This window comes from Giraffa tippelskirchi, chromosome 13 (genome assembly GCF_054371585.1).
Source record: "Giraffa tippelskirchi isolate mGirTip1 chromosome 13, T2T-mGirTip1v1.2.pri, whole genome shotgun sequence".
Classification (NCBI taxonomy): domain Eukaryota; kingdom Metazoa; phylum Chordata; class Mammalia; order Artiodactyla; family Giraffidae; genus Giraffa; species Giraffa tippelskirchi.
This window is the reverse complement of record NC_137287.1, coordinates 1764072-1789073: the sequence shown is the minus strand read 5'-3', so window position 1 is coordinate 1789073 and position 25002 is coordinate 1764072. Positions and strand designations below refer to the sequence as shown.

At 56.4% G+C, this 25002-nt stretch overlaps 1 protein-coding gene and 1 long non-coding RNA gene across 7 annotated transcripts in view; both read left to right on the top strand.

Moving 5' to 3' along the window:
* Nucleotides 1–4517, top strand: part of CARD11 (caspase recruitment domain family member 11) — a 108732-nt gene extending 104215 nt beyond the window's left edge. For all 6 annotated transcript variants that reach the window (XM_081552676.1, XM_081552674.1, XM_081552672.1 and 3 more), the window contains 4 exons: nt 673–852; nt 1139–1263; nt 2944–3059; nt 3847–4517. In XM_081552676.1, the coding sequence (XP_081408802.1) occupies nt 673–852; nt 1139–1263; nt 2944–3059; nt 3847–4051 (626 nt within the window). In that variant the 3' untranslated portion in view covers nt 4052–4517. The remainder of the gene's footprint in view (nt 1–672; nt 853–1138; nt 1264–2943; nt 3060–3846) is intronic.
* Nucleotides 4518–7375: 2858 nt separating this feature from the next.
* Nucleotides 7376–10657, top strand: LOC145531571 (uncharacterized). The gene is made up of 3 exons (XR_014072541.1): nt 7376–7433; nt 7535–7921; nt 8220–10657. It is a non-coding gene; the product is annotated as an uncharacterized LOC145531571 (long non-coding RNA).
* Nucleotides 10658–25002: the final 14345 nt, after the last annotated feature.

The window sequence follows — 25002 nt, the reverse complement described above, 5'->3', positions numbered from 1 at the left end:
TTACTCGGAGAAGGCAATGGCAACCCACTCCAGTACTCTTGCCTGGAAAATCCCATGGATGGAGGAGCCTGGTAGGCTGTAGTCCATGGGGTCGCACAGAGTCGGACACGACTGAAGTGACTTAGCAGCAGCAGCAGCAGCAGGTTAACTTACTGATTCCCCTCTGGGCGCCTCCTGCCATTTATCCTAAAGCCGCCGAGAGGCGGCTCGGTACACAGTCGCCCGGGACAGGCCCTGCTGGTGGGGCCCAGCCCTCCCACCTGCCTCCTGGGGCCAGGCTGGCCCGGATGCTGGTGCTCCCAAGGGCCTCTGCAGTCCAGCCTCAGTCCAAGGCCCTCCCTGGAGAGCTGCGCGCCAGGAGTGTGTTCCAGGCTTGCTGTCTGCCTCCTGCCACCACCGCCCCTCCTCCTGGTCCGTGGGCTGGGCTGTCTGTCTGCCTGGCCCAGCAATGTCACCCTAGCTCCCAAAACAAGGCCCAGCCCCCGGATCACGCCTAAACTCTCCTGGTGGTGGAAGGCCATCCTGGGCCTCCGGCGTGCGTCGCTGTGTGCAGTGGCTTTAAGAACTAGCCCCTCTCCCAACCCCCAAATGGTTTTCAAGGCTCTGTGGGGCCAGGAGGGCCCCTGGGTGCCCCGGCCCAGCCGTAACCAGCCCTTGCCTGCCCCCTCCCAGAGCTGGACCCAGAGAGCGAGCTGGGCAAGAACCTCAGCCTGATCCCCTACAGCCTGGTGCGCGCCTTCTACTGCGAGCGCCGCCGGCCGGTCCTCTTCACGCCCACCATGCTGGCCAAGGCGCTAGTCCAGAAGCTGCTCAACTCTGGGGGCGCGATGGAGTTCACCATGTGCAAGCCGGGTGAGCCCCCGCAGGCAGCCCCGCCCCTCCTCCCCCTCCTTTTCCCTCCCCCTCCCCTCCATCAAGGGCTCCGGAGCAGCTGGAAGGGTGCAGACCGCGGGCTGCCATGGAGAGTGGAAAGTGCAGCCCTGACCTTGCCCTCAATTGAGAAGCCTCAGGCTCTAAATGTGGCAGAAAGGGACCCAATGGGCAGCTCCGTGGAGCCCAGGAAGCAGGGCAGAGCCTGGAGGGGACAGTGGGCCCGAGACCCCCGAGCTGCCCTCAGGACCGGCCCCTGCTCCCGCAGATGTCGTTACAAGAGACGAGTTCCTCAGGAAGCAGAAGGAGGAAACCATCATCCACTCACGGGAGAAGAACCCCAACACCTTCGAGTGCGTGGTCCCCGCGCACATCGAGGCCGTGGCGGCCAAGGTGAGGCGGGCTGGAGGCTGGCGGGGCTGGGGGTGCAGACCTGCTCCCCGCCGCCCGCCGCCTGCCCAGCGAACCTTGGCCTCGCTGCCCCTGCCACGTGCAGGCTTCTCCAAGCCCTGCTCCCCAGCTCTGACGTGCACTGACATTTGGAACCTCCTCCTATTTCTTTTTTTTTAGTAATTTTATGTCTCTATTTTCGTTTATTTATTGGCTGTGCTGGGTCTTCACGCCTGTGCAGGCATTTCTCTAGTTGCAGTGTTCACTGCGACAGCTTCTCTTCTTGCAGAGCTCGGGACCTAGGGCACCTGGGCTTCGGTGGTTCCGGTTCCAGGGCTGTAGAGCACAGGTTCAGAAGTCGCAGCTCACAGGCTTAGCTGCTGCACGGCATGTGGGATCTTCCCGGGCCAGGGATCGAACCCCCTCTTCTGCACTGGCAGGCAGATTCTTTACCTCTGGGCCACCAGGGAAGCCCTTCCCTTTCTGCTTCTGGTGGCTTCCTGGTGCTGGTCTTCTGGTCCACGTTGTTCTGGGATGTGTGTGTGCCTGGCTCTGATAATAGGGGCCAGAGGGAGCGAGCGAGCGGGCGGGCAACAGGGGCCCTGTTCTCCAAACCGGGGAGATGGACCATCAGGAGTGTTCCCCGCAGTGGTGCAGGAAAGCTGTCTACAGGCAGTTTGGAATCTTCTGGAGCCAGGCTTCATGACCCTGGCCGGCCCTGAGCACAGAGTTCTTCCTCGATCTCGGTCTGAACAAGGCGGGGCTTTCGGGCTCTCGGGGGCAGTGACCTGGGGGGCGGCAGGAGCAGGCGTCCAGCCGGGAACTCTGAATTATGCCGTCCAGCTGACGGTCACTCCCGCACCCTGCCGCCTTGTCACACTGATCAGAGCCCGAGCAGGGCTGTCAGCCAGCCTTGAACAGTTTGTTGGATGTTAAAGTTCAGGGCATTCAGACAGCGGAGGTGGATGGGAAACAGTGGGCAGTGTTGAAACTGAGATCGTTTCAGCTGCAAAGGAGATTGCATTCAAGCATCTGTGCTGTTACAAGTCCAGGAGCTGCTCTACTGTTGAGACAGGAGCGGTGGCCGGAAGGGCGTGGGGGCCGGGGGATGGCCGTCTCTGCCGCTGGACCTGGGGGCTGGTTCCACCGGCACGCTCGGTTCGTGGCAGCCCACGGAGCTGCCAGCGTGGGAACACGTGCGCTTTGCTGTATTCACATTCTGTTTCGGTGCAAAGGGGTTTTCAAGTGGCACTTTCAGCAAAGCAGGGCGCATCCCTCAGAAACGATGAGCTCCCGGGCCTCAGGGAGTCATGCCCAAGAACCGCTCTGTCCTCCCGGGACCCTCCAGCCCACCCCACTCTCCAGGTGTTTTCCACACCTGTGCGAGCACCACGAGTGCTTCTGGAGGTGGAGTAGAGAAGCAGGTGTACTCCACGCTGACTGAGATTGTTACTGAGACTCATTCACGCTGCTTGATTCACCCCAGGCTGGGTGCCGGGCTCCACCCAGTGCCCGGCCCTGTGTGGGGGAGTCAATTGTCCAGACAGGTGGGCTTGTCTCTCAGAGGTTGGGTTCCACTGGTGGCACTTAGGGGCTCTCTCACCCCCAGCTCTGCCCCAGGCGCCCCAGGGTGGGCTGGCAGGGCAGTGGGCCCCCGGTGACCGCCGGCTGCTGTACCTGCAGAACAAGCACTGTCTGCTGGAGGCGGGGATCAGCTGCACCAGAGACCTGATCAAGTCCCGAATCTACCCCATCGTGCTCTTCGTCCGCGTGTCGGAGAAGAACATCAAGAAGTTCCGGTAGGGCTCCGGGACCCCCGCCCCAGGCCCCCCACCTCCCCAAGCTCTGGTGTTCCCAGGAAGAGCAGCTGACTGTGTCCAGCACCCCCCACCCCCTAAACACCCCTTTAGTGTCTGTCCCCAGTCTGGGGGACGTGGCCCTAGCCCCCAACAATAAAGACAGTAACACACACACACACACTTCCCTGGGAGGGTGAGCACCAGGGGCTCCAGGTGGTCTGGGAAGCCAGCACCTCCGGAGCAGACCCACCACAGCGAGGCCAGGCCCGGACCACACCAGGCCGTGTGGGACATGACGCTCGGTGAAATAAGCCAGACTCAGACAAGTGCTGCACGATTCTGCTTGTCCGAGGGCCCTCGGGGAGTCAGATGCACAGAGACAGAAAGTGGAAGAGTGGGTGGGTGGATGGGCGCCAGGGGCTGAGAGGGAGGGTGGGGAGTGATGGTTTAATGCACAGTTTCAGTTTTACAGCATGAAAAAGTTACGGAGATGGAGGCACATCAGTGTGAATCACTTACCACCGCTGAACCGTACCCTTAAAAATAGTCATGATGAGAGGTTTTATTTTCTATGAACTTTATCACAATTAAAACTTAAAATGAACATTTTTTAAAAAGAAAATCCACACCTCTTAGAATTCCCTAATGAAACGAATAAAAGGATGCAAGGTGCGAAGCGGTGGGCACGGTGGAGAAACAACAGCGAAGGCGGCGGGGTGGGCGCGGCCAACCCACACCCCGCAGCCTGGCTCACGGCGCGCGTCTCTCCTGCCCGCCCCGTCTGCAGGAAGATGCTGCCCCGGCCCGAGACGGAGGACGAGTTCCTGCGCCTGTGCCGGCTGAAGGAGAAGGAGCTGGAGGCGCTGCCCTGCCTGTACGCCACGGTGGAGGCCGACATGTGGGGCAGCGTGGAGGAGCTGCTGCGCGTCATCAAAGACAAGATCGCCGAGGAGCAGCGCAAGACCGTCTGGGTGGACGAGGACCAGCTGTGAGGCGGGGCCGCCGCCGAGTCTGAGCAGGACTCGGGGCGGGGTGTCCGGATCCCGAGGGCCGAGGGGCACCCTGCTGCCTCGACGGCCTGGGGCGGGGGGTGCTGCATCCTCCCGGTTAGGGAGCCCCTCCAGGGAGCCCCGGGGCAGGTGTGTCTCCGGAGGGAGCAGGCAGCCGTCTCCTCCACCCGGCGCTGACCCGCTGAGTCGGCCAGCCCATCCTGGCCCGAGCGGGGAGACAGGACCCCCAGAAGGACACAGAGCCAGGTGGGAGGCCGGCGGCCCCTGGAAGCTGGGACAGCAGTTGAATGTAACGCGTGGGACAGGAGGGCTGCCCGTTGGGCGGGGGCCGAAAGCCAGGCGTCCCCCAGCCCTCGGGGCACAGGAGAGGCGCATCCCCAGGCAGAAGGGGAGTGTGCCATGCTGTTATTTTTCTTGCATTAAAATGTCTCCATATCCTTATTTTCAACCATTTGTTTGACACTTTGCTTCCCTGGTGGCTCAGCTGGTAAGAAATCCATCTGCAGTACGGGAGACCTGGGTTCCATCCCTGGGTTGGGAAGATACCCTGGAGAAGGGACCGTCTACCCACTCCAGTAATCTGCCCTGGAGAATTCCATAGACTGTATAGTCCGTGGGGTCGCAAAGAGTCGGACACCACTGAGTGACTTTCACTTCCACTTTGAGGGGTTTTCAGCTCTTGCAGCCTTCCTAGCTGCAAACCACCCCCAGCAAGCTCAGCTCAGGCCCCGAGTCATGTGCAGGGTGGAGGTGGGGTGATGGTGCACCCCAGTTTCCCAGGACACACCTGATCTACACCTGGGTTTGGGGCTAATAACTAATAGCACCCTCTTTGACTAAGATGTGTCCTGATTTGGACGAATGCATTATACCTGGGATGAGCCCCTCTTTCATGGGCTGCCTAGAAGGTCTCACTGTCCACACCCCTAAGTCGGACATGACTGAGCTCTCACACACAGCAAGCCCCAGAACCAAGCTGGATGCGCCAGGTCTGGAGAGGCCGTGATGCCAGTGGTCCTGCCGAGATTATCTAGGGCCAGATATGCTGCCACGCAAGGAGACGGGGAGCTGGAGGGTCTTCCCCTTCTATCTTGTTAGAGCTCTACGGGAAACAATAAATTTTCCCCAAGCCCGGGCAATCGTGTTTCCACTTAGAAACCATTGCCTCCTCCTAAGTACTTAGAGCCAGCAGGGACAGACGTGACTGGAAAAGAGTCCCAGAGTGAAAGGCCTGCTGATTTATTTGTATTTACTTATTTAACTGCAGAATTCTCAGGCTTGTGCAGAACAATCAAAGCGGCAGCTTCATATAATTGGGGATGGTCCGGGGGGATGGACAAAGAGGGGTGAAGACAGGCCACGCTTGAAATACCTTGAGAGAATTTGTGGTGGGTTTTTTCCCAAGTAATCTTCACCGGGATGCAGGCTGCAGGGTTGTATATATGTTAATGAGCTGGGATGGGAGGAGAGGAGAGAAGGGTGAGTTCTGTGGTCACTCCCTGGATGAAAGCGGATGAAGCTGGGGTTTGGTTCCCTGGGGAGAAGGCCTTGTGAGGATTTCCAAGGAGACCTCTGACATCATCTGCTCAAGCTCCGGGCTCCCGTTTGTCAGCTGCCAACAGCTCAGCAACGGGCAGCCCCCCTGGCTGCCTGGGAAGGAGAGAGGAGTCTAGGGGTCTGGGCAGTGGGAAGGGGCTGCACTGAGCTCTCTGCGAAGCCTGGCTGCGGCTCAAATCGTCAGAGCGGGGCCTGCAAACGGAGTGTTCCCTTTGGAGCCAGCCCAGGGCTCAGGAAGGCTGCCCTGAACCGCACAGAACCACACAGTGAGACTTGCTGCCCGCCCAGTGAGCCCGAGCCCCAGACTCTGGGAGGGGCCCTGTGCTAGGCAGGTAACACCGCTGATGAATGCTTGGTCCACCTCCAAGGGCACCAGCCACGCAGCTCAGAGCCCCGGGAAGTGTGTTGCATGTGTACACCCACACTTTTCTAGGGAGAATTCCAGGCTTCTTCAGATTCCTAAGGGGTCCTATAATTCCTTTCCCCCACCCCCACGCCAAATTAAGAGCCATCGCTCTTGAGTTGGGCAAATATTAACAACTATTTTTGAGCTCCTGCACTGTGCCAAGCACTTTATAAACATTCTCTTGCTTACTGTCCCCAAACTCTTCTCCATGTTATACAGAAGAAACTTGAGGCTCAGAGAGGTTAAGTCACTTGGCCAAGGTCACACAGCTGACAGCCGGAACCCCACCCAGGCCTGGCTGGTTTGCCACCTGCAGGCCCTTGGCTGGATCTCCAGGTCAGAGGTCCTGTGTGGGTCCCTGGTGGCCTCTGTGCACCTCTGCTCTGTTCCTCCAGCGACTGAGGAAGTGGTTGGTGTCCAGGGCAGTGTCTGGTCTGGGGCCACGTCGCCCAGCGGTCAGATCAAAAAGACGTGGACTTCCTCTCGTGGACTGAGGCAGCCTTCTGCCCAGCAGTGCCACCTGGGCCGGCCCTGGGCTTCTGCCTCCCCATGCTGCCATCTGGGGACGAGGTAGGGGGATTGCGGGAGGGGAGCGTGTGGGCTCTGGTGTCTTGCGGTCATGCTGTCCTGAACGCCGAGGGCCTCACTCCTCCTGTACGTGTGTCCCCCGGCTCCCTCCCCTCCTGGGGTCTGTCTCTGGCAGCCCCGCCAAGGTCAACCAGGATGCTGTGGCTGCTTGACTGATGGGGAGGCCCGGCTCCTGGCACCCTGCCTCTACCCCCTCTTTCACCCAGAATATTCCACGAGGTTTGCAGCAACTTCCAGAAAGCCTTGCCCCTGTGTGCCGAGAGCCTGGCCCCAGAGAAACCAGATTTCCCCAATCCGGCCTGCCGAGACTGAACCCCAGCTTTTTGTTTCAATTTCAAACGCCAGGAACCCAAACTGAAAGCAACGGGAAGTGCCCCCAGCCCCGCCCCCACACGCCGTCCTGGCTCCCACCCCCCTCACCCAGGCCACATCCTTCCGGAGTCACCAGGCTGTGTGTTGCTGGGGAGAGAAAGAGCGAGCCCAGGATTAACTCCATCCTCAAGGGACTCTGAGCAGCTTCAAGGAGGCCGCAAGTGCAGAACACCTCCCAACCCGGCCCGAGGCGGCTGTGGGTCACCTCCAGGGGACCCGGAGCCTCAGAAGGGAGAAGCTTCGAGAAAGACGTGCAGTTCATCCTCGTTTCTAGTCTGGAGTTTTTGTACCTGTTTTTAATAAAGCATTCACAGTTCGGAAGCCATGTGTTCTAAGAGGCCACCCGTGTAAAATTCTCAGCTCTGCCGGTCCCCACCCCCTACACACAGGAAACGGCCCTTCTTGGGTCTGTGAGCATCCCCGGTCCTCACGCACAGACAGGTAGGACCCATTCCTAGCCCAGCTCTGTTGCACGACCGAGAACACATTATTCACACTGGTCTCTGCTTGCCTTGTTTTTTTTTCCCCCTTTTTTACTGAAGCATGTGTCTGGGGACAGTCACAGCTGTCTAGAGTCCCCGTCTGGACCCGTCATTTCCTCAGCCGCCAGCATCGATGACCCCAGGAACAGCTGTGCCCTGCAACCCTCTACCCGGAATACCCACAAGACACACTTGCCAGAGAGGGGTTTGCAGGGGTGGCTTCCCTCCCCCGGGGCCACGCTACCCTCCCGGGGGGCCTTCCTCTGCTGTCAGCCCAGCCTCTGCTCCCAGACCCCTCCATTCCAGCCCCCCGACCCACAGGGGCCGCTGGCGTCTGGAGGACCCACTCCGGCGTCTGGAGGACCCTCTCAACACCACCCTCGAGCCTGGGCCACGCTCCGCAGTCCTGACACCCTAACATCTGGCGCTGCTCTTGCCTGCAAAAGGGTGCGTGTGGTTTGTGAACTGTGACCCCTCCCAGGGGCTCAGGGGTGGCCTTTGAAGCTGGGACCCCGGGCCACCTCCACGAGACACGCACTGACCCCGCTGATCACTCAGACTGATCCTCTCGAGACAGTCGTCCACGCAGGCCCCAAGCTGACTCCACCCTTCACCCCACCCTCCCCACCTCAGTCTCTCAGCCAGACGCCTGGCTCCCCTTCTGTGTCTCGGCCTCTCTCTCACTCACACTCACACCACCACGTTCTCAGTCATCTTGTTGATGAAACTCTCTACTCCCTGGCAGATCTGTCGGCCTCTCCCGTGTCCCACGGCCACCACCCTGGTCCAGGTGGACCTCGTCTCTCCTGGGACGGCCAGGACACCCTCCCACGCGGCACGTCAGTATTTCCTCTGGATGCTGGGACCTCACACACTGTTCCTCTTCTCCGAAACACTTCCTTGCACTCTGCCTGACCAGCTCCCACTCATCCATCAGGTGTCACCGACCCACCGCGGGGAGAGACGTCTCCTTCCCACACCCCGTCACCCTCATCGTCCCGCCTTGGAATGACTCTGTCGTCTGTCTTGACCTGTCGACTCTGAGAGGCTCAAGGGTAGAGAGCACGCCCGTCTCATTCACCCCTCACCTCCATCGCCCAGGTGCTGGCAGCCTGCCGTGGTTGGACACACGAGAAAGCGAGTCATGGCATTCCATCAGAGTTTTCCAGGCTCCAGCAACGATGTGATGGGCTTCTCAGGTGGTGCTGGTAGTAAAGAATCTGCCTCAGTGCAGGAAAGCTGGGTTCAATCCCTGGGTTGAGAACATCCCTGGAGAAGGAGATGGCAACCCACTCCAGTACTCTTGCCTGGAAAATCCCATGCACAGAGGAGCCTGGCGGACTACAGCCCATGGGGTCACACAGAGTCGGACACGACTGAAACGACTTGGCACGCATGCAAGCAAGGATGTACAGGAGTGATGTGGGCCAGAGTGAGGCAACAGGCGGGGACCATGGCAACCTGGGAAACACACAGTCCATCTAAGAGCATCCGCTGGAACTCAGCCCCAATTGCTTGGTTGCACTTAGGAAGCAAGCTCTGTCTTGCCAGATCCTCTGATGTTCCTGCAGAGTCTGGACCAGCCTGCGTCAGGCTTCCGCCCCTGCCATGGGCAGCCATGGGCAGCCATGGGCTCTGGCTGGCCAGGGTTGGGGGACCTGCCATTTGTAGAGAAGGGGTCGTAAGTGGGAGTCCCTCAAATACCCTCCCCGCTCTGTAATTCCAGCTTTCCTCATGGCCTTAGGCTTTGGAGAAGAAAACAATACTCCAAGAAAGACACCAGAGATTATTTCCCACGTGGGCAGCTCGGAGATGACAGTAAGCAGCACACAGCTGTTCCCCTCCGAGACCCTCCCTCAGCTCACAGCTAACTTTTCTCTGGATCCAATCGTGTTGTTGAATTTTTATGCTTTTTTTTTTAACTTTTCTCTGGATCCAATCGTGTTGTTGAATTTTTATGCTTTTTTTTTTTAATGTAAACGGAAGGCAGAGGTCACTTTTGCTCTCGGGGCTCATGGGGGTCTCCAGGGAGCTGGGCCCCCTGTGGGCTTCTCCTAAGGGGCCAAGTCCCGCCCCTGCAGGCCTGGGTGGGGGTGTGGTTGCAGCTCCCCCGCCTCCTGTTAGCAGAGCTCTGTTGATGGATGGAGCGGCAACAGCAGGGCTGGGGAGCCGCGGCCACGCCGGCCAGCCTGCCTGCCTGCGCTCACTTCGATTCCGCATCACCTCCCTTTAATTATCTGCACGCGCCTGCCTCCAGCGCAGCTGCAGGTGAGCCTGGCGGGGATAGCCGCTTTGGGGGGCCCTAGACCTCTGATCTCAAACAAAGATCCTCCAAACTAGCCAAGGAGCGTCTCCCACGGACCAGCGCCCCTACTGTGTGCTGGGCACCTCCCCGTATGTCATTTCCAAACTGGCACCCATCTGTGCCACAGCAGATATCACCCCATTCAACAGATGGGGAACCTGAGCCTGGGAGGGGCCTCGCCGCCCCCGACGCGGGGAAGGGGCGGAGCTGAGGCTTGGGAGGGAAACCTCAGGACGCCTGTCATAGCTGCCGGGGGCTTCCAGGTGTGGACTCGCCAGGAGCTGACATCAGGCTCCAATTTAGGGGCAGGGGTCAAGGTCAGACAAAGTCAGGGAGACTGGAGTGCTCATGGGGGAGTACCGAAGAGGGAGAGGGCTCCCCTCACCCCTGCACAGGTCGCCGAGATGCAGGTGGCTTTACCTCCGTCCGTCCTGTCCCCTCACCGGTCACCCACCCGTGCTGACCCCACGCCCCTCACCCCCTGCACTGGCCCTGGTGCCAACAAAGCCCCCCGCCCCCAGGAGCGCCTGGGGGCCTGGGTCCCTGGGTCCTGGGCTTGCCCTCCCGGGTGGAACCGTGCAGGCAGGAAGTCTGGGTCTCTCTGGCGTAGGGGGAACCACCCGCGGCTGCTGCCGGGGAAGGGGGTGAGCAAAGAGGGGGGTGTGGAGGAGAAAGAGGAGAGGAGGTTTTGAGCTTTCTGGTTTGTTTGGATTCTAAAATTAGCCGCTGGCTAGTGAGGGGGCTGAGGGCTCACACCCGCTCTCAGCCCAGGCTGCTGCGAAACCCCAGGTGCTTGGCTAAAAATTGTATTGAAAGTTTCCGAGCCGGCTGGGGTGACTGGAAACGAATCTGTAATACAGGAATTTCTTTCTTTCCTATCACATGTCATGCTTGGTTCTGATCTCGTTTTGACCGACGCGGCCTGTCTCCCCCAGCCTTCATGTCTCTGACTGGACGTGAGTGTGGGTGTGAGGCTGCGAAATTGTGTTTGCCTCCGGGTGGGGGCGGGGGCAGACGTGGAGGAGGTGGGAAACAGAAGGACAGATGGGCAGAGAGACAGCTCGAGGTGGAAAGACCGTCAGCTCCTCCAGAATGAGGGCTGCTCTTCCCCTTTGGGGCCCCCAGCAGAGGTCCAGCACCGGGTGGACACCAGGCATCTCGGAGACAGGAGTGCTCAGGTGGGCCGCACAGGAAGGGTCCTTGTGCATTTGTGGGCTGGACAGAAAGCATCCCAGGGGTGCCATGGGGACACCTGAGTGCTAAGATAACTTTCTGGGGCTTCCTGGGGGTACAGTGGATAAGAATGCACCTGCCGATGCTGGAGACACGAGTTCGATCCCTGGTCCCGGGAGATCCCCCAGGCCCCAGAGCAACTAAGCCGTGTGCACCACAACCCTGAGCCTGCGCTCTAGAGCGACCAGTGAGGCCCGCGTCTAGAGCCGGTGCTCCACAAGAAGAGGAGCCCCCCAGCAACTAGAGAGAAGCCCACTCAGCAACGAGGACCCAGAACAGCCAAAAATAAACAATAAATGAATAAAATTATTTTTAAAAAAGATGCCTTTCTGTAACCCACCTCCCTAGGAAAGGTCATCCATATAATGAAGCTATAAAACCTGGGTGACATGCCTCACGGGGTCACCGCGAGGACCAGGTGGGCACACACAGGGAACCCGCTGGATTGGCATCTCCAGCCCAGCTGTTGTTAATCGCAGGTCTAGTGAGGCCAGGGCCCCTTGGCTTCTCCAGTGGGATTTGCCCACATTAGATACTCAAAACAAAAACATGCCATTTCCCCCCAAGTCCCCTTCCCCTTCCCCTCTCCATACATGGCATCACCCCCCCACCAGTCACTCAAGCCGGAAGCCTAAGCCTCAGCCCCAGTTCATAGCTTCTAGTCCTCTGTCTCTCCCCAGCCCTGCCCAGGGCCAGCCCCAACAACTGGATCATCGCCGACTGGTCGACCCGACCTGCGGTGACTCATCGTGTTTGTACCATGAACCCCTGGACACCTGAAAACCCAGAGACTCCTCCTCAGAATAACTGTGTCCACATTGAAGTATAGTTGATTTACAGCGTTGTGTTAGTCTCAAGGGTACAGCAAAGTGATTCAGTAATATTTTCTCAGATCCTTTACATGTTTCATATCTTTTATGATATGTTTTGGTGGTTTAGTCACTAAGTCGTGTCTGACTCTTACGACCCCATGGACTGTAGCCCACCAGGCTCCTCTGTCCATGGGATTCTCCAGGCAAGATCACTGGAGTGGGTTGCCATTTCCTTCTCCAATGATATGTTTGAAGATATGTTTATGATATGTTTCATATCTTTTATGGTGTGTTTCAGATATGTTAGTATAAGACACTGAATATAGTTCCCTGGGCCTACAGTAAATGCTTATTGTTTTTCTGTTTATATACAGCAGTATGTGTTAAACTCCCAATTTATTCTCCCCCTTTCATCTTTGGTAACCATAAGATTATTTTCTACATCTGTGAGTCTGTGTGTGTTTTGTAAATAATTCAGTTGTATTATTTTTCAGATTCTACATATATGTGATGTCATATAATATTTGTTTTTGTCTGACTTACTTCACTTTGTGTGATAATCTGTAGGTCCAACCATGTTGCTGCAAATGGCAGTATTTCATTCTTTTTTATGGCTGAGTAGTATTCCATTGTATGTATACCACATCTTCTTTATCTATTCGTCTGTCGATGGACATTCAGGTTGTTTCCATATCTTGGCTACTCTGAATAGTTCTTCTGTGAACATAGGACCCAGTGAATATTTTTGAATTATAGTTTTGTCTGGATATACGCCCAGGAGTAAGCTGGCTGGGTCGTATAGCTACTCTATTTTTAGTTTTTAAGGAGCCCCAATACTGTTTTCCAAGCAGCTTTACCAATCCACATTCCCGCCAGCAGTGCAGGAGGGCTCGCTTTTCTCCATACCCTCTCCAGCATCAAAATAACATTTTTAGACGCATCAAATAAAATGCATAGGCTTTCAAAGGAAGCTGTCTTTGTTGAAATACAGTTATCAAAATATTTAAAGACCAAACCCGTAATCTGGTAACTTATGTGCTTTGCTGCGAAGCTGTTAAATAACAATATTCAACATGAAGACCCAGCGAGGGGGCGGACCACTGTCATTATCCCAGACATGGGGACGCTGGGCTTCTGTCCATCAGCAAGTCCCAGAGGCTGTGCCCACAGCCCTGAGGTCACTCTGTCCATTCACAGCAGAAGAAGAGACTTGCTTTCAGTCAGGGATTCAAGAAAATGAAGGTGTAATTTTTCCAGTCAAAACTCACAGACCCCTCCCACCCCCCGGATCCTGCTCACGGACCCAAGTGCAGAACCGCCAGTGGAGGGGGGTCTTCCTGGAACACGACTGGGTCACCCCACTCCCCCGCTTCAGACCTTCCCCCTGGGACGTGCAGGGGGTGGATGAGAGTGACCGACCCTGGCTTACAGCCAGCCCCATCCGGCCCCTTCTGGAAACTTCTCCTGCCTGCTCTCCACATCCAGCCAGTCTGGACGTGCCCCTTTGGGGCACCTCCCCCAAATTCTTCCCATCGGAGAGCCACAGGGCTTCTGCTCCTCTGCCAGGGACATGTCCCCTCAGCCCTCTCTAACCCTCCTTGTCCCCTCACCACCAGATATGATGAAGACCTTACCCCCATACACATGCAAGTGACCTTATTTGGAAACATGGTCTTTGCAGATGTAATCTGGTTAAGATGAGCTACAAAGCTTCAGGTACGCGAGAGGCAGGAGTTCTGGGAACTGGCTGACAGCACAGTGAGACTGGGTAACAACACTGCATCGTATACGCGAGCTTGCTGTGATACATCTTCAATAAAGAGTTCTGGGACTTCCCATGTTCCAGTGGTTAAGACTCCACACTTCCAATACAGGGGGTGAAGATTCCATCGAGCCCTCGTTGGGGTCACCAAAGCCTAAAACAGAAGCAATAACTGTAACAAATTCAGTCAAGAGTTTAAAAATGGTCCACATCACAAAAGTCTTTCAAATAAGAAGACTTCTCACCACACACAGGCTTCCCTGGTAGCTCAGCTGGTAAAGAATCTGCCTGCAATGCAGGAGACCCTGGTTCAATTCCTGGGTCGGGAAGATCCCCTGGAGAAGGGATAGGCTACCCACTCCAGTATTGTGGCCTGGAGAATTCCATGGACTGTATAGTCCACGTGGTCACAAAGAGTCAGACACGACTGAGCGACTTTCACTTTCACTCACCATGCGCGCACACACACACACACACTGGCAACCACACAAGGGGATGGATTAGTTAACTTGATTGTGGCAATCTTTTCACAATGAATGCATATATCAAAACATCAAGCTGTACAACTTTGATGTTTATAAATTTTATATGTCAAAGAACTTCTCTGAACACAACAAAGAATCGACGAGGTCATAGTGGACCAAGAGTGTCTCTAATCCAGTGACCGGACTCCTCAAAGGAGAAGCAAGGAGGAGTTGGATACAGAAACTCAGAAAGAGCACGACCCTGTGAGGACAGAGGCAGGGGATGGGGCGATGCGGCCACAAACCAAGGAAAACCCGGGGGCAGCCAGAGCTGGAAGAGGCAGGAAGGACCCTCCCCTGGAGCCCTGGAGGGAGACCGGCCCTGCAGACACCTTGATTGCGGACCTCCGGTCTCCAGAACCAGGAGAGAGGACATTTCTGTTGCTTTCATTCCCATGGTTCACGGGCATTTGTTACAGAAGCCACAAGAAACAGACCCAGGATGTAAACTCCAGCAGAGCTAGGATGCTTTCTTGGTCACCTAGTCACACGCGTGGCCCACAGTCGCACTCAGTAAGTGTTTGGAAAGGCTGATTGCATTCCCAGAGACGTCGGCCTCTGTCCAGGCGGGGGCGGCCCTTTCATCCACGGCGACACAGGCCCCCGGGTCTCAGCACTGATGGCCATCCGGACTCGGGTCTGTCCAGGCAGGGGCGACCCTTTCATCCACGGCGGCACAGGCCCCCAGGTCTCAGCGCTGATGGCCACCTGGACTCAGGCTACCTCCCTGCTGGGCCTTCAGTCAGGGGGGTGCTCAGACGCTCCCCACACCCCTGGGAGCCCCTCCTGGGTCTCTTTCATCCTTCTGTTCCCAAACCTGGATCATGCAGGGAGTGCTGGCGAGAAGGAGCCAGGGAGCCAGCCCTGCCTCCAGGGTGCAGGAAAGAGGGGCGAGGGCTGGGGTGCTGGGAGGAGCTGAGACCAGAGCAGGGCCCTGCGCCCCAAGCCCCGGCAGGGGTGGGCCAGACTCACGGCAGAGGCCCCGCAGCCTCCTTCCGATGGCCCTGAGGCTGTGTCTGACCTTGAGGGTGTGTCTGACCTTGAGCGTAGCTAGGCCCCAAAGCAGGAAGGAAGGCAGATCTTCAGACAGAGCTTGGGCCAGGGAGGCTGGGCCCAGAACTCATCCCAAGGAAGTCCATCTCCCTCCTGGCCCTGAGGCCCTGACAGCTTAGAGTAAACAACTCCACAGAAGGTCACAGTGGCCCCGTGCTCCAGAGGAGAGGGAGGGGGAAACACAGGCTGCCAGCACGGGTCCAGTAAGAGCAGCTCGAGCTGACCCTGGTTCTCCTGGAGCGAGGGCGAGGGGCTGGGGTGGGCCTGGCCGCATCCACCCAGGCAGGGAAGTTCCCACGCGGCCACACCTGCAGGAACCACTTCCAGGTTGTGAGCAGGAAGCGGGGTGACCAGCTAAACCTGGGGGTATTGCCGTCTGAAACGCGATTTCTGATGCCCACCCCTGCCCACAGCTCTTAGTGGTGCAGAGAGCATCAAGGAGGGCGTGGGAGGAGGCGCCCAGATGCCCCGAGCCTGGAGGAGGGGCCGAGGAAGCCGTGTGCGCGTCAGGAGATGTCTCAGTGCCGTCTACCGATCTGGGTTGTTGTTCTCTTGTCGCTAAGTCATGCCCGATTCTTTCGTGGCCCCATGGACTGTAGCCCGTCAGGCTTCTGAGTCCACTGGATTTCCCAGGCAAGAAGACTGGAGTGGGTTGTACTTCTTTCTCCAGGGGATCTTCCCGACCCAGGGATCGAACCCGCGTGTCTTGAGTCTCCTGGGTTGCCAGGCGGATTCTTTACCGCTGAGCCACCAGAGAAGCCCCTAATCCGGGAGGAAAGCACTACACATGTCTGCTAATCTGGCCCAGCCCCTGTTCACGCTTTGTTATTATCGCCCTCAGGATTTACGGCCATCGTCGGCTTGAATTACCATCAACTGCTATATTTTTCCAGACGTTTTCTTTTCTTTTGCTTTCTATCCTTTTTTTTTTGACTGTGTGCATGTGTGTGTGTGTGTGTGTGTGTGTGTGTGTGTGCGCACGCACGCACACCCACACACGCGTACATTCATCAGTTTCAGCAAATGAGTTTCTAGGCTGGGAAGACTTCTAGTACCCTCTAGTGGTGAGAAGGGCTTCAATATGCTGTGCATGTGTGAACAGGTGTGTGTGTGTGGTTGGTGCGTGGTTGTTTGTGTGTGGTGTGTGTGTGGGGTGTGTGTGTGTGTGGTTGTGTGTGGGGTGTGTGTGGTGTGTGTGTGTGGCTGTGTGTGTGCACACGTCTATGTGCATGTGTTTGGGGTATGCATGTGTTTGTGTGTCCATGTACACACACGTGTGTCTGGACACGTGAACACACGTGTCTGTTCATGCTGGGGTGGGGGTGTCAGGTCCGTGGTGGCGCACACGTGGGTGCTGGCCCCTCGGTCATAGGTCACACATGTGGCTAGAGACCCCACCCCAGCTTTGCCCCATCACCCCAGCTCCATGGGTGGCCCAGTTCCCTCCAGGCTGTGACTGCCACCTGGCCCCCGATGCCCCTTGCCCTCTTCAAAGTCTCCCAGATGGTCAACTGCCCACTTGGCAAACCCAGCCCCGCAGACCATCCCCCAGGCCTCGACCCAGCTCTCCATCAGGGCGACACAAGTCTGCCTGCATCCGCGGGGAAGGGGACTCACCTGGGCCGCCTGAGGCCTCGCACTGCCCGGGAAGTCCCCAGACCCTAAAACCCATCCCGACACATCCCGCGCCCGCCGTCGCTGGACCCGGGTGGCCTGTGTGAGAAGAAGCTGCTCTCCAGATGCCCCGAGGTCACTGATGCCCCGGGAGCAGGGCGGCCCTCAGGACCCCGTGAACTCAAGCGGCTGTCTCCGTGTCCCCAGCTGTGCCCTGGGATCTGTGTGAAACACACCGCATGTCTCATACATGGTCACCAACATACACAGTAACGACTACATTCGTGCGACAGGGAGGTAAGCGGTCAATGGAGAACGTGGCTCTTTCTTGGGAGGGGGGACAGGAAAGGATTAGGGCAGGGGTCATGGGCGGGGGGCTTCGGCCACACCTGTCAGGATCCATCTCTTTCCTAAGACCCCACGGAAGGACCTGCAGAGGAAACAGACCTCCACAGAGCTGGGCAGGGTACCAGGCTCCTGTGCCCAGGCTCATGTGGCATCTCCCACTGGCCTTCTGTATGCCGGAATTTTTCACGAGCAGACAGTACAATGAAGTGGGGTATTAAAACCCCTCCAAGAGCAGCTAGGGGATGGACGAAGCCCCCAGCCCAGGGCCGGGGTCTCACTCAATGCCCGGCCCACACCACCCCCACCCCCTACAGCCAACACCCGCCCACCGGCCAGCCCTGACCGGTGCCGGACTCCCCTTCCCAGCCCCAGCAGAGCCAGCCTGGCCAGCGCATCCTCGTGAGTGGGTTTGCTTGCTCTTAAGCTGTGGACATTTTAGCAACACACACAACGACCAGACCCTCGCCCGAAAGAACTCGGCCACCCGCTCAGACGATGGGGTGTTTTCATCATGCAACACGTGTGATCTGAGAGGTATGTGGGCTTTTTTTAATAATACAAAATATACTATGATGTCATATATGTGGTATGTAGAAAAAAATCTATATACACTTATGCATATATTATATATGTGAGCTACATGATAATACTACAAAATGTGTTGGAGACATTCATTTTTGCGTTATTGTCTATTTGAGAAAACAGTGTTGGCTTCTTCCCATAAGTCATGGCAATGACTTCCTTTTATCATTGATTTGTGTATATTGAAAAAAAAAAAAAGATGATGCAAAGAAAGATGGGAGGACTTCCTTGGTGGTGCAGGGGTTAAGAATCGGCCTCGGAATGCAGGGGACACGGGTTCGGTCCCTGGTGGGAGAACTAAGACCCCACATGCCTTGGGGCAACTGGGCCCGCCCGACACTACGGGGCCGCCCGACACTACTGAGCCTGCCCAACACTACTGGGCCTGCCCAACACTCCTGGGCCCGCCTGCTCCGGGGCCCAGCGAAAGATCTCGCGTAACAAAGGCAAAATCCCGCATGCAGCAACTAAGAGCTGACGCAGCCAAATACATTAATTAATTAAATTAAAAAAAAAAAAGATGCAGCTGGGGTCAGGATGGTGTGGCTGTGCTGATCAAGACCCTTTGCCCCCAGCTGGGGGTCCACGTGGGGCTGACGTTCCTGTGCCCACTTACCAGGCCACTCTGGCTGGGATCACCCAGAGGATGGACATCTTTTTCTGTATCTGAAGGAACCGTCCAGGCACCAAAATTTGTGAGGGTGGGAGTTAATCTCTGGAAGAGAAAGGGATGGCGGACACTCAGCCGCCTCCTGCGTGATGACTCAGGAACCGCCTGCCTTTCTCCATCCCCTCCACCCCATGGGGCCCACAGGCCTGAGGACGCCACACCGGTCTATGCCAAGGTGGCCCGGGCTGGTGCCAACTCTCCTGCTCCCTTGCTGTGTGCTCTCAAGGACCCCGCCCCGGGCAGGGATAAGTCCTGCTCCCAGGATACCCATGTGCCCTCACTGCTGTTTGAAGACCCTTCTCACTGGGTCCAAAAAAGACCCGCTTATCATCTCGGCCACAGCAGTGGGCGCTGGGGGCGTTCACTCTCCAGCCCCAGCCCCCCACCCCAGTGAGACCTGAGCAGCATCTGAGGAGGCTCCGTGAGGATGCGGTGCCCACGGTGAGCCAGACACTTAGGAACACGACCTGCGGAGCCCCCGAGGCCCCTGGCGGGGAGAAGCTCTCATCGCCTCCGGCTGAGGACAGGGGATGGTGGCTGGCTGGCGCTCAGCAGGCCGTGATGTCCCAGGACAGGAAGTGCGGCTGGGGTGAGCAGGCAGGCCGGCCTCACTGCACGCGGGTGACCTGTGCACCCTGCAGACAGCTCAACGTCCCTCGGAACTCAGGTGCCCGCGGGGCAGGCGCCCCACGTTCAGCAGGCCTTCCAAACTGTTGCGTCAATGTGGCAACCAGCAGCAGCAGTTGGAAAATGTCATCTTTGGACACGTGGGACAGATGAGCTGGGGGCCCACAAAGAGCCCCCTGAATCTTGAACTCTCCCCTTCCCCTAGATCTCATCCCCACCTGGTCTGAGCACCTCATGTGGCTTCCAGCACCCACGAAGGGCAGGAAAGGACCCTCCATCACTGAGCCTGCTGGAGGTGGGCACCTGAGCCAGGCAGGTATGCTCAGATGGGAGGAAGCTTGGGGAGGTGCCACAACTTTCCAAAGCACCCTGGGTGGCAGGTCAGATTCCACCGCAGATGCCCATCATCCCCTCCTGTAGGATTTGGCTGCAGCCCACCACCCCTCGTAAAGGAGCCCCCCACCCTCGGGCTGAGCCCACTTCTGCCAGGCATGCCCCCCTTCTCCCACCGTGGGCTGGGATATAAATTAAAATTCAATTTCATTAAGCCAGTGAGCAATCAATCCCTGGCTCTGGCTAACAATGCCGGGCAGGGGGCCTCGCTTCCTCGGCGGCCGTAATTCATCCGGCCTCCCCCGCTCTTGTTCACAAACTGCTAGAGCTGCACTTTCCGCCCAAATTTATGGCACTGGCAGCGTCTGGGCCTGAGTTACAGCTGCAGGTTTGATCGGGGACTGCATTATTCTGCATCTAATCCTCACGCCCTGACAGCCAGGGAATGGCCTGCTGCTCCCAGTGCTGGGCATTGTTCTCCAGCCAGCCCAGAGCTGAGGGTGGCCCAGATGCTGGGCCCAGGTCCGAGCCACCCACACCCAGGCAGAGACCTGAAATCAGACAGCCCAACCCACGTGGGAGCTAACAGATGCTGAACACTCAGCCATGGCATCCTGTGAAGGAGGGCGGGGAATCCCATTTGTCAGATCAGCAAACCGAGGCACAGAGTTAAGTCACCTGCCCAGGAGATCTGGGCCTCAACTCTCACTCATCAGCCACCGAAACACCCACCGCAGTGCACACTGACTGTGTTCACGGGTGCCCGCTGCAACCTTGCTTGTAAATGCCCCCCAAAAGAAGAATTCATCAGGCCACAGCGAGATAAGGGAACCCACAGAATGCCAGGCTCGTAAAGTGAGCAAGGCAGTCCTGTGTGTCCTGAGGTGCACAGATGGCCAAGATGCACTGTCATGTGGAAGATGCTGTGTGTGATACGTGGGCAAAGCACGCAGGCGTCCATGTGTGCAGGCTTGCGTGTGCACAGAACACCAGGGGCTGGCGATGCCACTCGTCAACAGGGCTCACCTCTGGGTTTAGGGACAGAGGGAGGAGGCCGGGGCTCGCCCCCTGCTAGGCGCAGATCTGAGTGCTGCCGTGAGCACATAACACTTCTGTAAGGTAAACACCATAAAGCTTTCCTCAAGACCCACATTCTTGCCCACAGAGCATCTGGCTGCATCTGGAAGTTTGCATACCCCCATCTGGGCGTCAGGTGTTCATGCGGATCCATGGGAGGAGGGCTCAGCAATTCATGCCCCCCATGACATCCCACTGGAACCCCTGGGCACCTCTCACAAGGACTGGGGCACCCAGCCAAGCTCCCTGTCCTCTGACCACCCCGCTGGCTTTGTGAGGGGAGGTGATGCCGATTTTCGGGGACTGCAGAATCTCAGGGGGACGTGGGCATCGGCCAGAGGTGGAAGCCCCACGTGGGGAGGAGGCAAGTGCGGCCCTGAGGGAGCATCTCCCAACCTCTTTCAGAGATGCTGAGAGCCCTTCACCATTTCTGCTCCAGCTGCCCTGACGGGCCTCTGCTTCCACCCACAGCCTCTGAGAAGTGGGCTGGTAGCTCCCACCGCGTCAGGGAGTTCTCAGAGCGTTGCATCCCCAATTTTGGGGGTCCACAGCAGGTGGCTCCTTTCTCATTTCACTTTTTTCTGTTTGGAGAACCTGTATTTAACGGAAGCCTCTTTTACATCCCTGAGCACTACAATTTCCAGACAGGACCCCTGCCTCCGGGGACTCAGGGCTCTGAAGAGAAGCAGAACCAAGCGGGTGGAGGGTCATCCCAGGGCAAGCCCATGCCAGCCTGGGCAGAGGTCCAATCATCAGTGCCTCGGGGCAGGAGTGCTCCGAGGAGGGCCTTGCGATGGGGGTGCCACACACCATCCCCCTCTCTCCATCGTGGCCTCCCCTCGCCTGAGTCCAAGCCACCATCACTTCCGGCTGGACGCAGCAGGGGTCTCCTGCCCACACCAGCTCCCTCCACCCCACTCTCCTCTCTGACATCTCCAGGGTCCCGTGCATCCTTCAGAAGGAGGGGCGAACCTCGTCCTCTCCCTGAGAACGAAACCCCCGGTAGGGTCGAGAACGCTCCTCGCTTGCTCACAGGGCTTCTTTGTGAGTTGAAATGTATTTTTCTCGTTCCTAATTAACTCCCTGCCACCCTGCTTGCAGGAAAGCCTGATTTATTCCAGCCTTTCTGTATGCAGGGGACGGGTCATTTAATCTCAGCCAGCGCGGACTCCGACACACCGTCTCCATGAAATGCAGATCCCTCATCCCGTTAGCATCCTGCCAGCTCACTTCCATCTTCCCACTGTCCACAAGCTGGGCCGTCCCAGGCCGCTGCTGCTGTAAATCACACAGTCTCTCTTTTCTAATAGCACCCTCTGCCCTCCGGCACACCTGTCAGCAGGACTCTGAAAGCAACAGCTGGGTCCTCGCGCCCGTGGGGAGGCCCCGGCGGCTAATCCCCTGGGAAGCCAGGTGTTCTCCCCAGTCTGGCCCCCACAGCTACACCCAGATCACCCGAAGGCACATACCTCCCAGAGCCCTCCACCTAGGAGCACCAGCAGCCCAGCTCCAGGGCTGCCCAGAGGCCAGGGGTGGCTTGGGCCCTCAAACAAAGAGCAGCATGAGCAGTGTGGTGAGTTGGTAAGAGAAGGAAAAAGTAAGAATCCTGATTTGAAAGGTTCCCCAGTTTCTGTAATGTCAGTACTCCTCCCCATAACCGAGGCCAAGCTTGCACCGTGCTGCTGATGAATGCAAAGTTGAGAAGAGATGGCCACTGAGTCTCAGAGACTGGCCCAAGCTAGTTCCGCCGTGGGAGGGGGTGGGGGTACACCCCAGGCCCTCACCTTGGGGGATATAGTTCTGAGGCGTGTTTTGAAAGGCTCATGAAGTTCTACTAAGACTGAACCCCCAAAGCCCACAGCTGTGAGCCCCTCAGTTGTGAGTTGAATTGCGTTCCCCCAAAAGATAGGCTGATATCCTAATATTTGAAACCTGTGCTCATGACCTTATTTGGAAATAAGGTGTTTGCAGATGGTAATTAGTTAAGATGAGGTCACTCAGGCATAGGGAGGGCTTGAATCCAACGACCAGCATCTTCCTAGGAGGGAAACTGAGGCACACAGAGAGGAAAACACCACGCAAAGACACATTTAACGGCTCACCCAATCCAACGATTGGAATCTTTGTAAGAGAGAAACCGGGGCACACAGAGAAGGGCAAGCCATGTGAAGACACACTCACTGGCTCAAGTGGGGAGAAGGGGACGTTTGGGCTGGGTATGAAAGGGTAAATAGGATCCGGACAGACAGAAGCGGAGGGGATGGCAGGGTACGTTTCCAGGAAAGCGGGGACAAGCCCAGGAGTGCCAGTGACTTTCACAGCAAGTGTTTAGCTGGTTTCAGAAATTGTATGCAGGGCCGGACAGTCTTGACCAAAGCATGCCGTTACCATAGCACCCAGAACAGCATCTGGGGTTGCATGAACACCCTCCCCTGACTGCAAACAGATGGATGGATTTCTTTTCTGGAAGAATGAGCCTCTGAGCTCTATTTCGTGATGACAACCACCCAGGTGGTTTTTGACAAGTCGTAAGTTGGGTCCCCCAGACAAATTTTTTTTCCTAAAGGTGTTGAACTACATTCTTCACAGCCCAAAGGCCCAATACGCTTTCTGGTGCCACTCAGCCACCCTCCAGAAGGTGTACCCGGACCAAGCCTGTGGACATGAGTCCTCACACCTGTGAAATGCAGATGCTCTGGGTCACTGATGTTTCTCAGACTTGACTGGGCATAAGAATCACCAGCAAAGCCCGAATAACGCCGATCCCTGGACTCTGTCTCCAGAATTCTGATTCCACCATGGGACCCAAGATTGTGCATTTCTCCTAAGTGCCCAGATGAGGCTGGTTCTGTTACACCACAGACGGCGTTTTGAGTAGCTTTGGACTCCAATCCTACCCCCGGTTCCTTCCTGGATGTTCTCCAAACCCCACCCAGAAGAGAAGGTTCTTAGACTTCATCAGTGGCTGTGCCACCATGCACTTCTGCCAGCAGTAGGTGAATCCCATAGCTCTGCCTCCTGGCATCATCCACACGGTTTCATAGTTACCATTCTAACAGGTGTGTCTCTCCCGGTGTCTCCATCTGCCTTTCACTAATGGTTAATGACGTTGAATGCCTTTTCATGACCTGACATGACATCCAAATGTCATTTTTAGGAAAGTGTCTGTTCAAATCTTCTGCCCACTTTTTATGAGGTTGTTTCCTTGTTCATGAGTGTTGAGAGCTTTTTGCATATTCTGGATACAAGTTCTTTGTCAGTTTAAATGTTTGGCTGCAGCTTCATGTTCAGAGGATGGTTTTTCCAGTAGTCGTGTATGGATGTGAGAGTTGGACCATAAAGAAGGCTGAATGCCAAAGAATTGATGCTTTTGAACTGTGGTGCTGAAGAAGACTCCCAAGAGTCCGTTGGATTGCAACGGAAGAAGATCATACCAGTCAATCCTAAAGGAAATAAATCCTGAAAATTCATTTGAAGGACTGATGCTAAAGCTGAAGCTCCAATACTTTGGCCAACTGATGCAAAGAGCCAACTCACTGGAAAAGACCCTGATTCTGGGAAAGAGTGAAGGTGAAAGAAGAGGGTGGCAGAGGATGAGATGGTTGGATGGCATCACTGACTCAATGGACATGAGTTTGAGCAGACCCTCGGAGACGGCGAAGCACAGGGAAGCCTGGCATGCTGCAGTCCAGGGGGCCACAAAGAGTCGGACACAACTGAGTGACTGAACGACATTTTCAGACCAAGGCCCAGGACCCAGGGGTGTGTCTCTGGGTACCTCAAAGTCACAGTCATTTATTTTAAAACAAATCTGCACTGGCAACCACTCAGTGGTGTGGTCAGAGTGCTGAGGCAGGGTCTGGGGAGACTGGAAGAGCCAGTAGGGGGGAATCTTGGGCATCTGAGAGGAGTTGATGAGTCCAGTTAAAAAAAAATAGAGAGAATGCACCGGGAAGAGAGAACACTGCAGACCCGCTCTGTCCAGGATGGAAGCCCCTGGCCCTAGGCAGCTAGTGAGCGCTTGACGCGCGGCCTGTGAGACAGAAGAACCAAGTTTTTTATTTCATTCCATTTTAATTTTAAAACTGACATAGGATTAAATTACTGGGCACCTTTTAAGTATATTTGGTCAACTTGTGCATGCTAACCTACTTTTCAAACTATTTTGTGAAGTCTAAACACAAGTCAGATATTGCTGGTTAAAAGGTAATGTTCAGGTTGAGATGTACGGCGCTTGTGAAACACATGCCATATTTCAGAGACTTCACAGGAAGAATTAAGCTATGTCACCAATAACTTTTATACTGATTCCATGTTGAAATGATGATATTTTGCACCTAATGGGTTAAAAGAAATACGTTCTTAAAATTCCTTCCACCTGCTTTTTTTAATGAGGCGAGGAGACAGTTTTAGGTTAGCTATGTGGTTCACAGGGTTTCCCTGGTGGCTCAGACAGTAAAGAATCTGCCCACAATGTGGGAGACCCAGGTTCAATCCCTGGGTCGGGAAGATCCCCTGGAGGAGGGCATGGCAACCTACTTCAGTATTTTGCCTGGAGGATCGCATGGACAGAGGAGCCTGGCGGGCT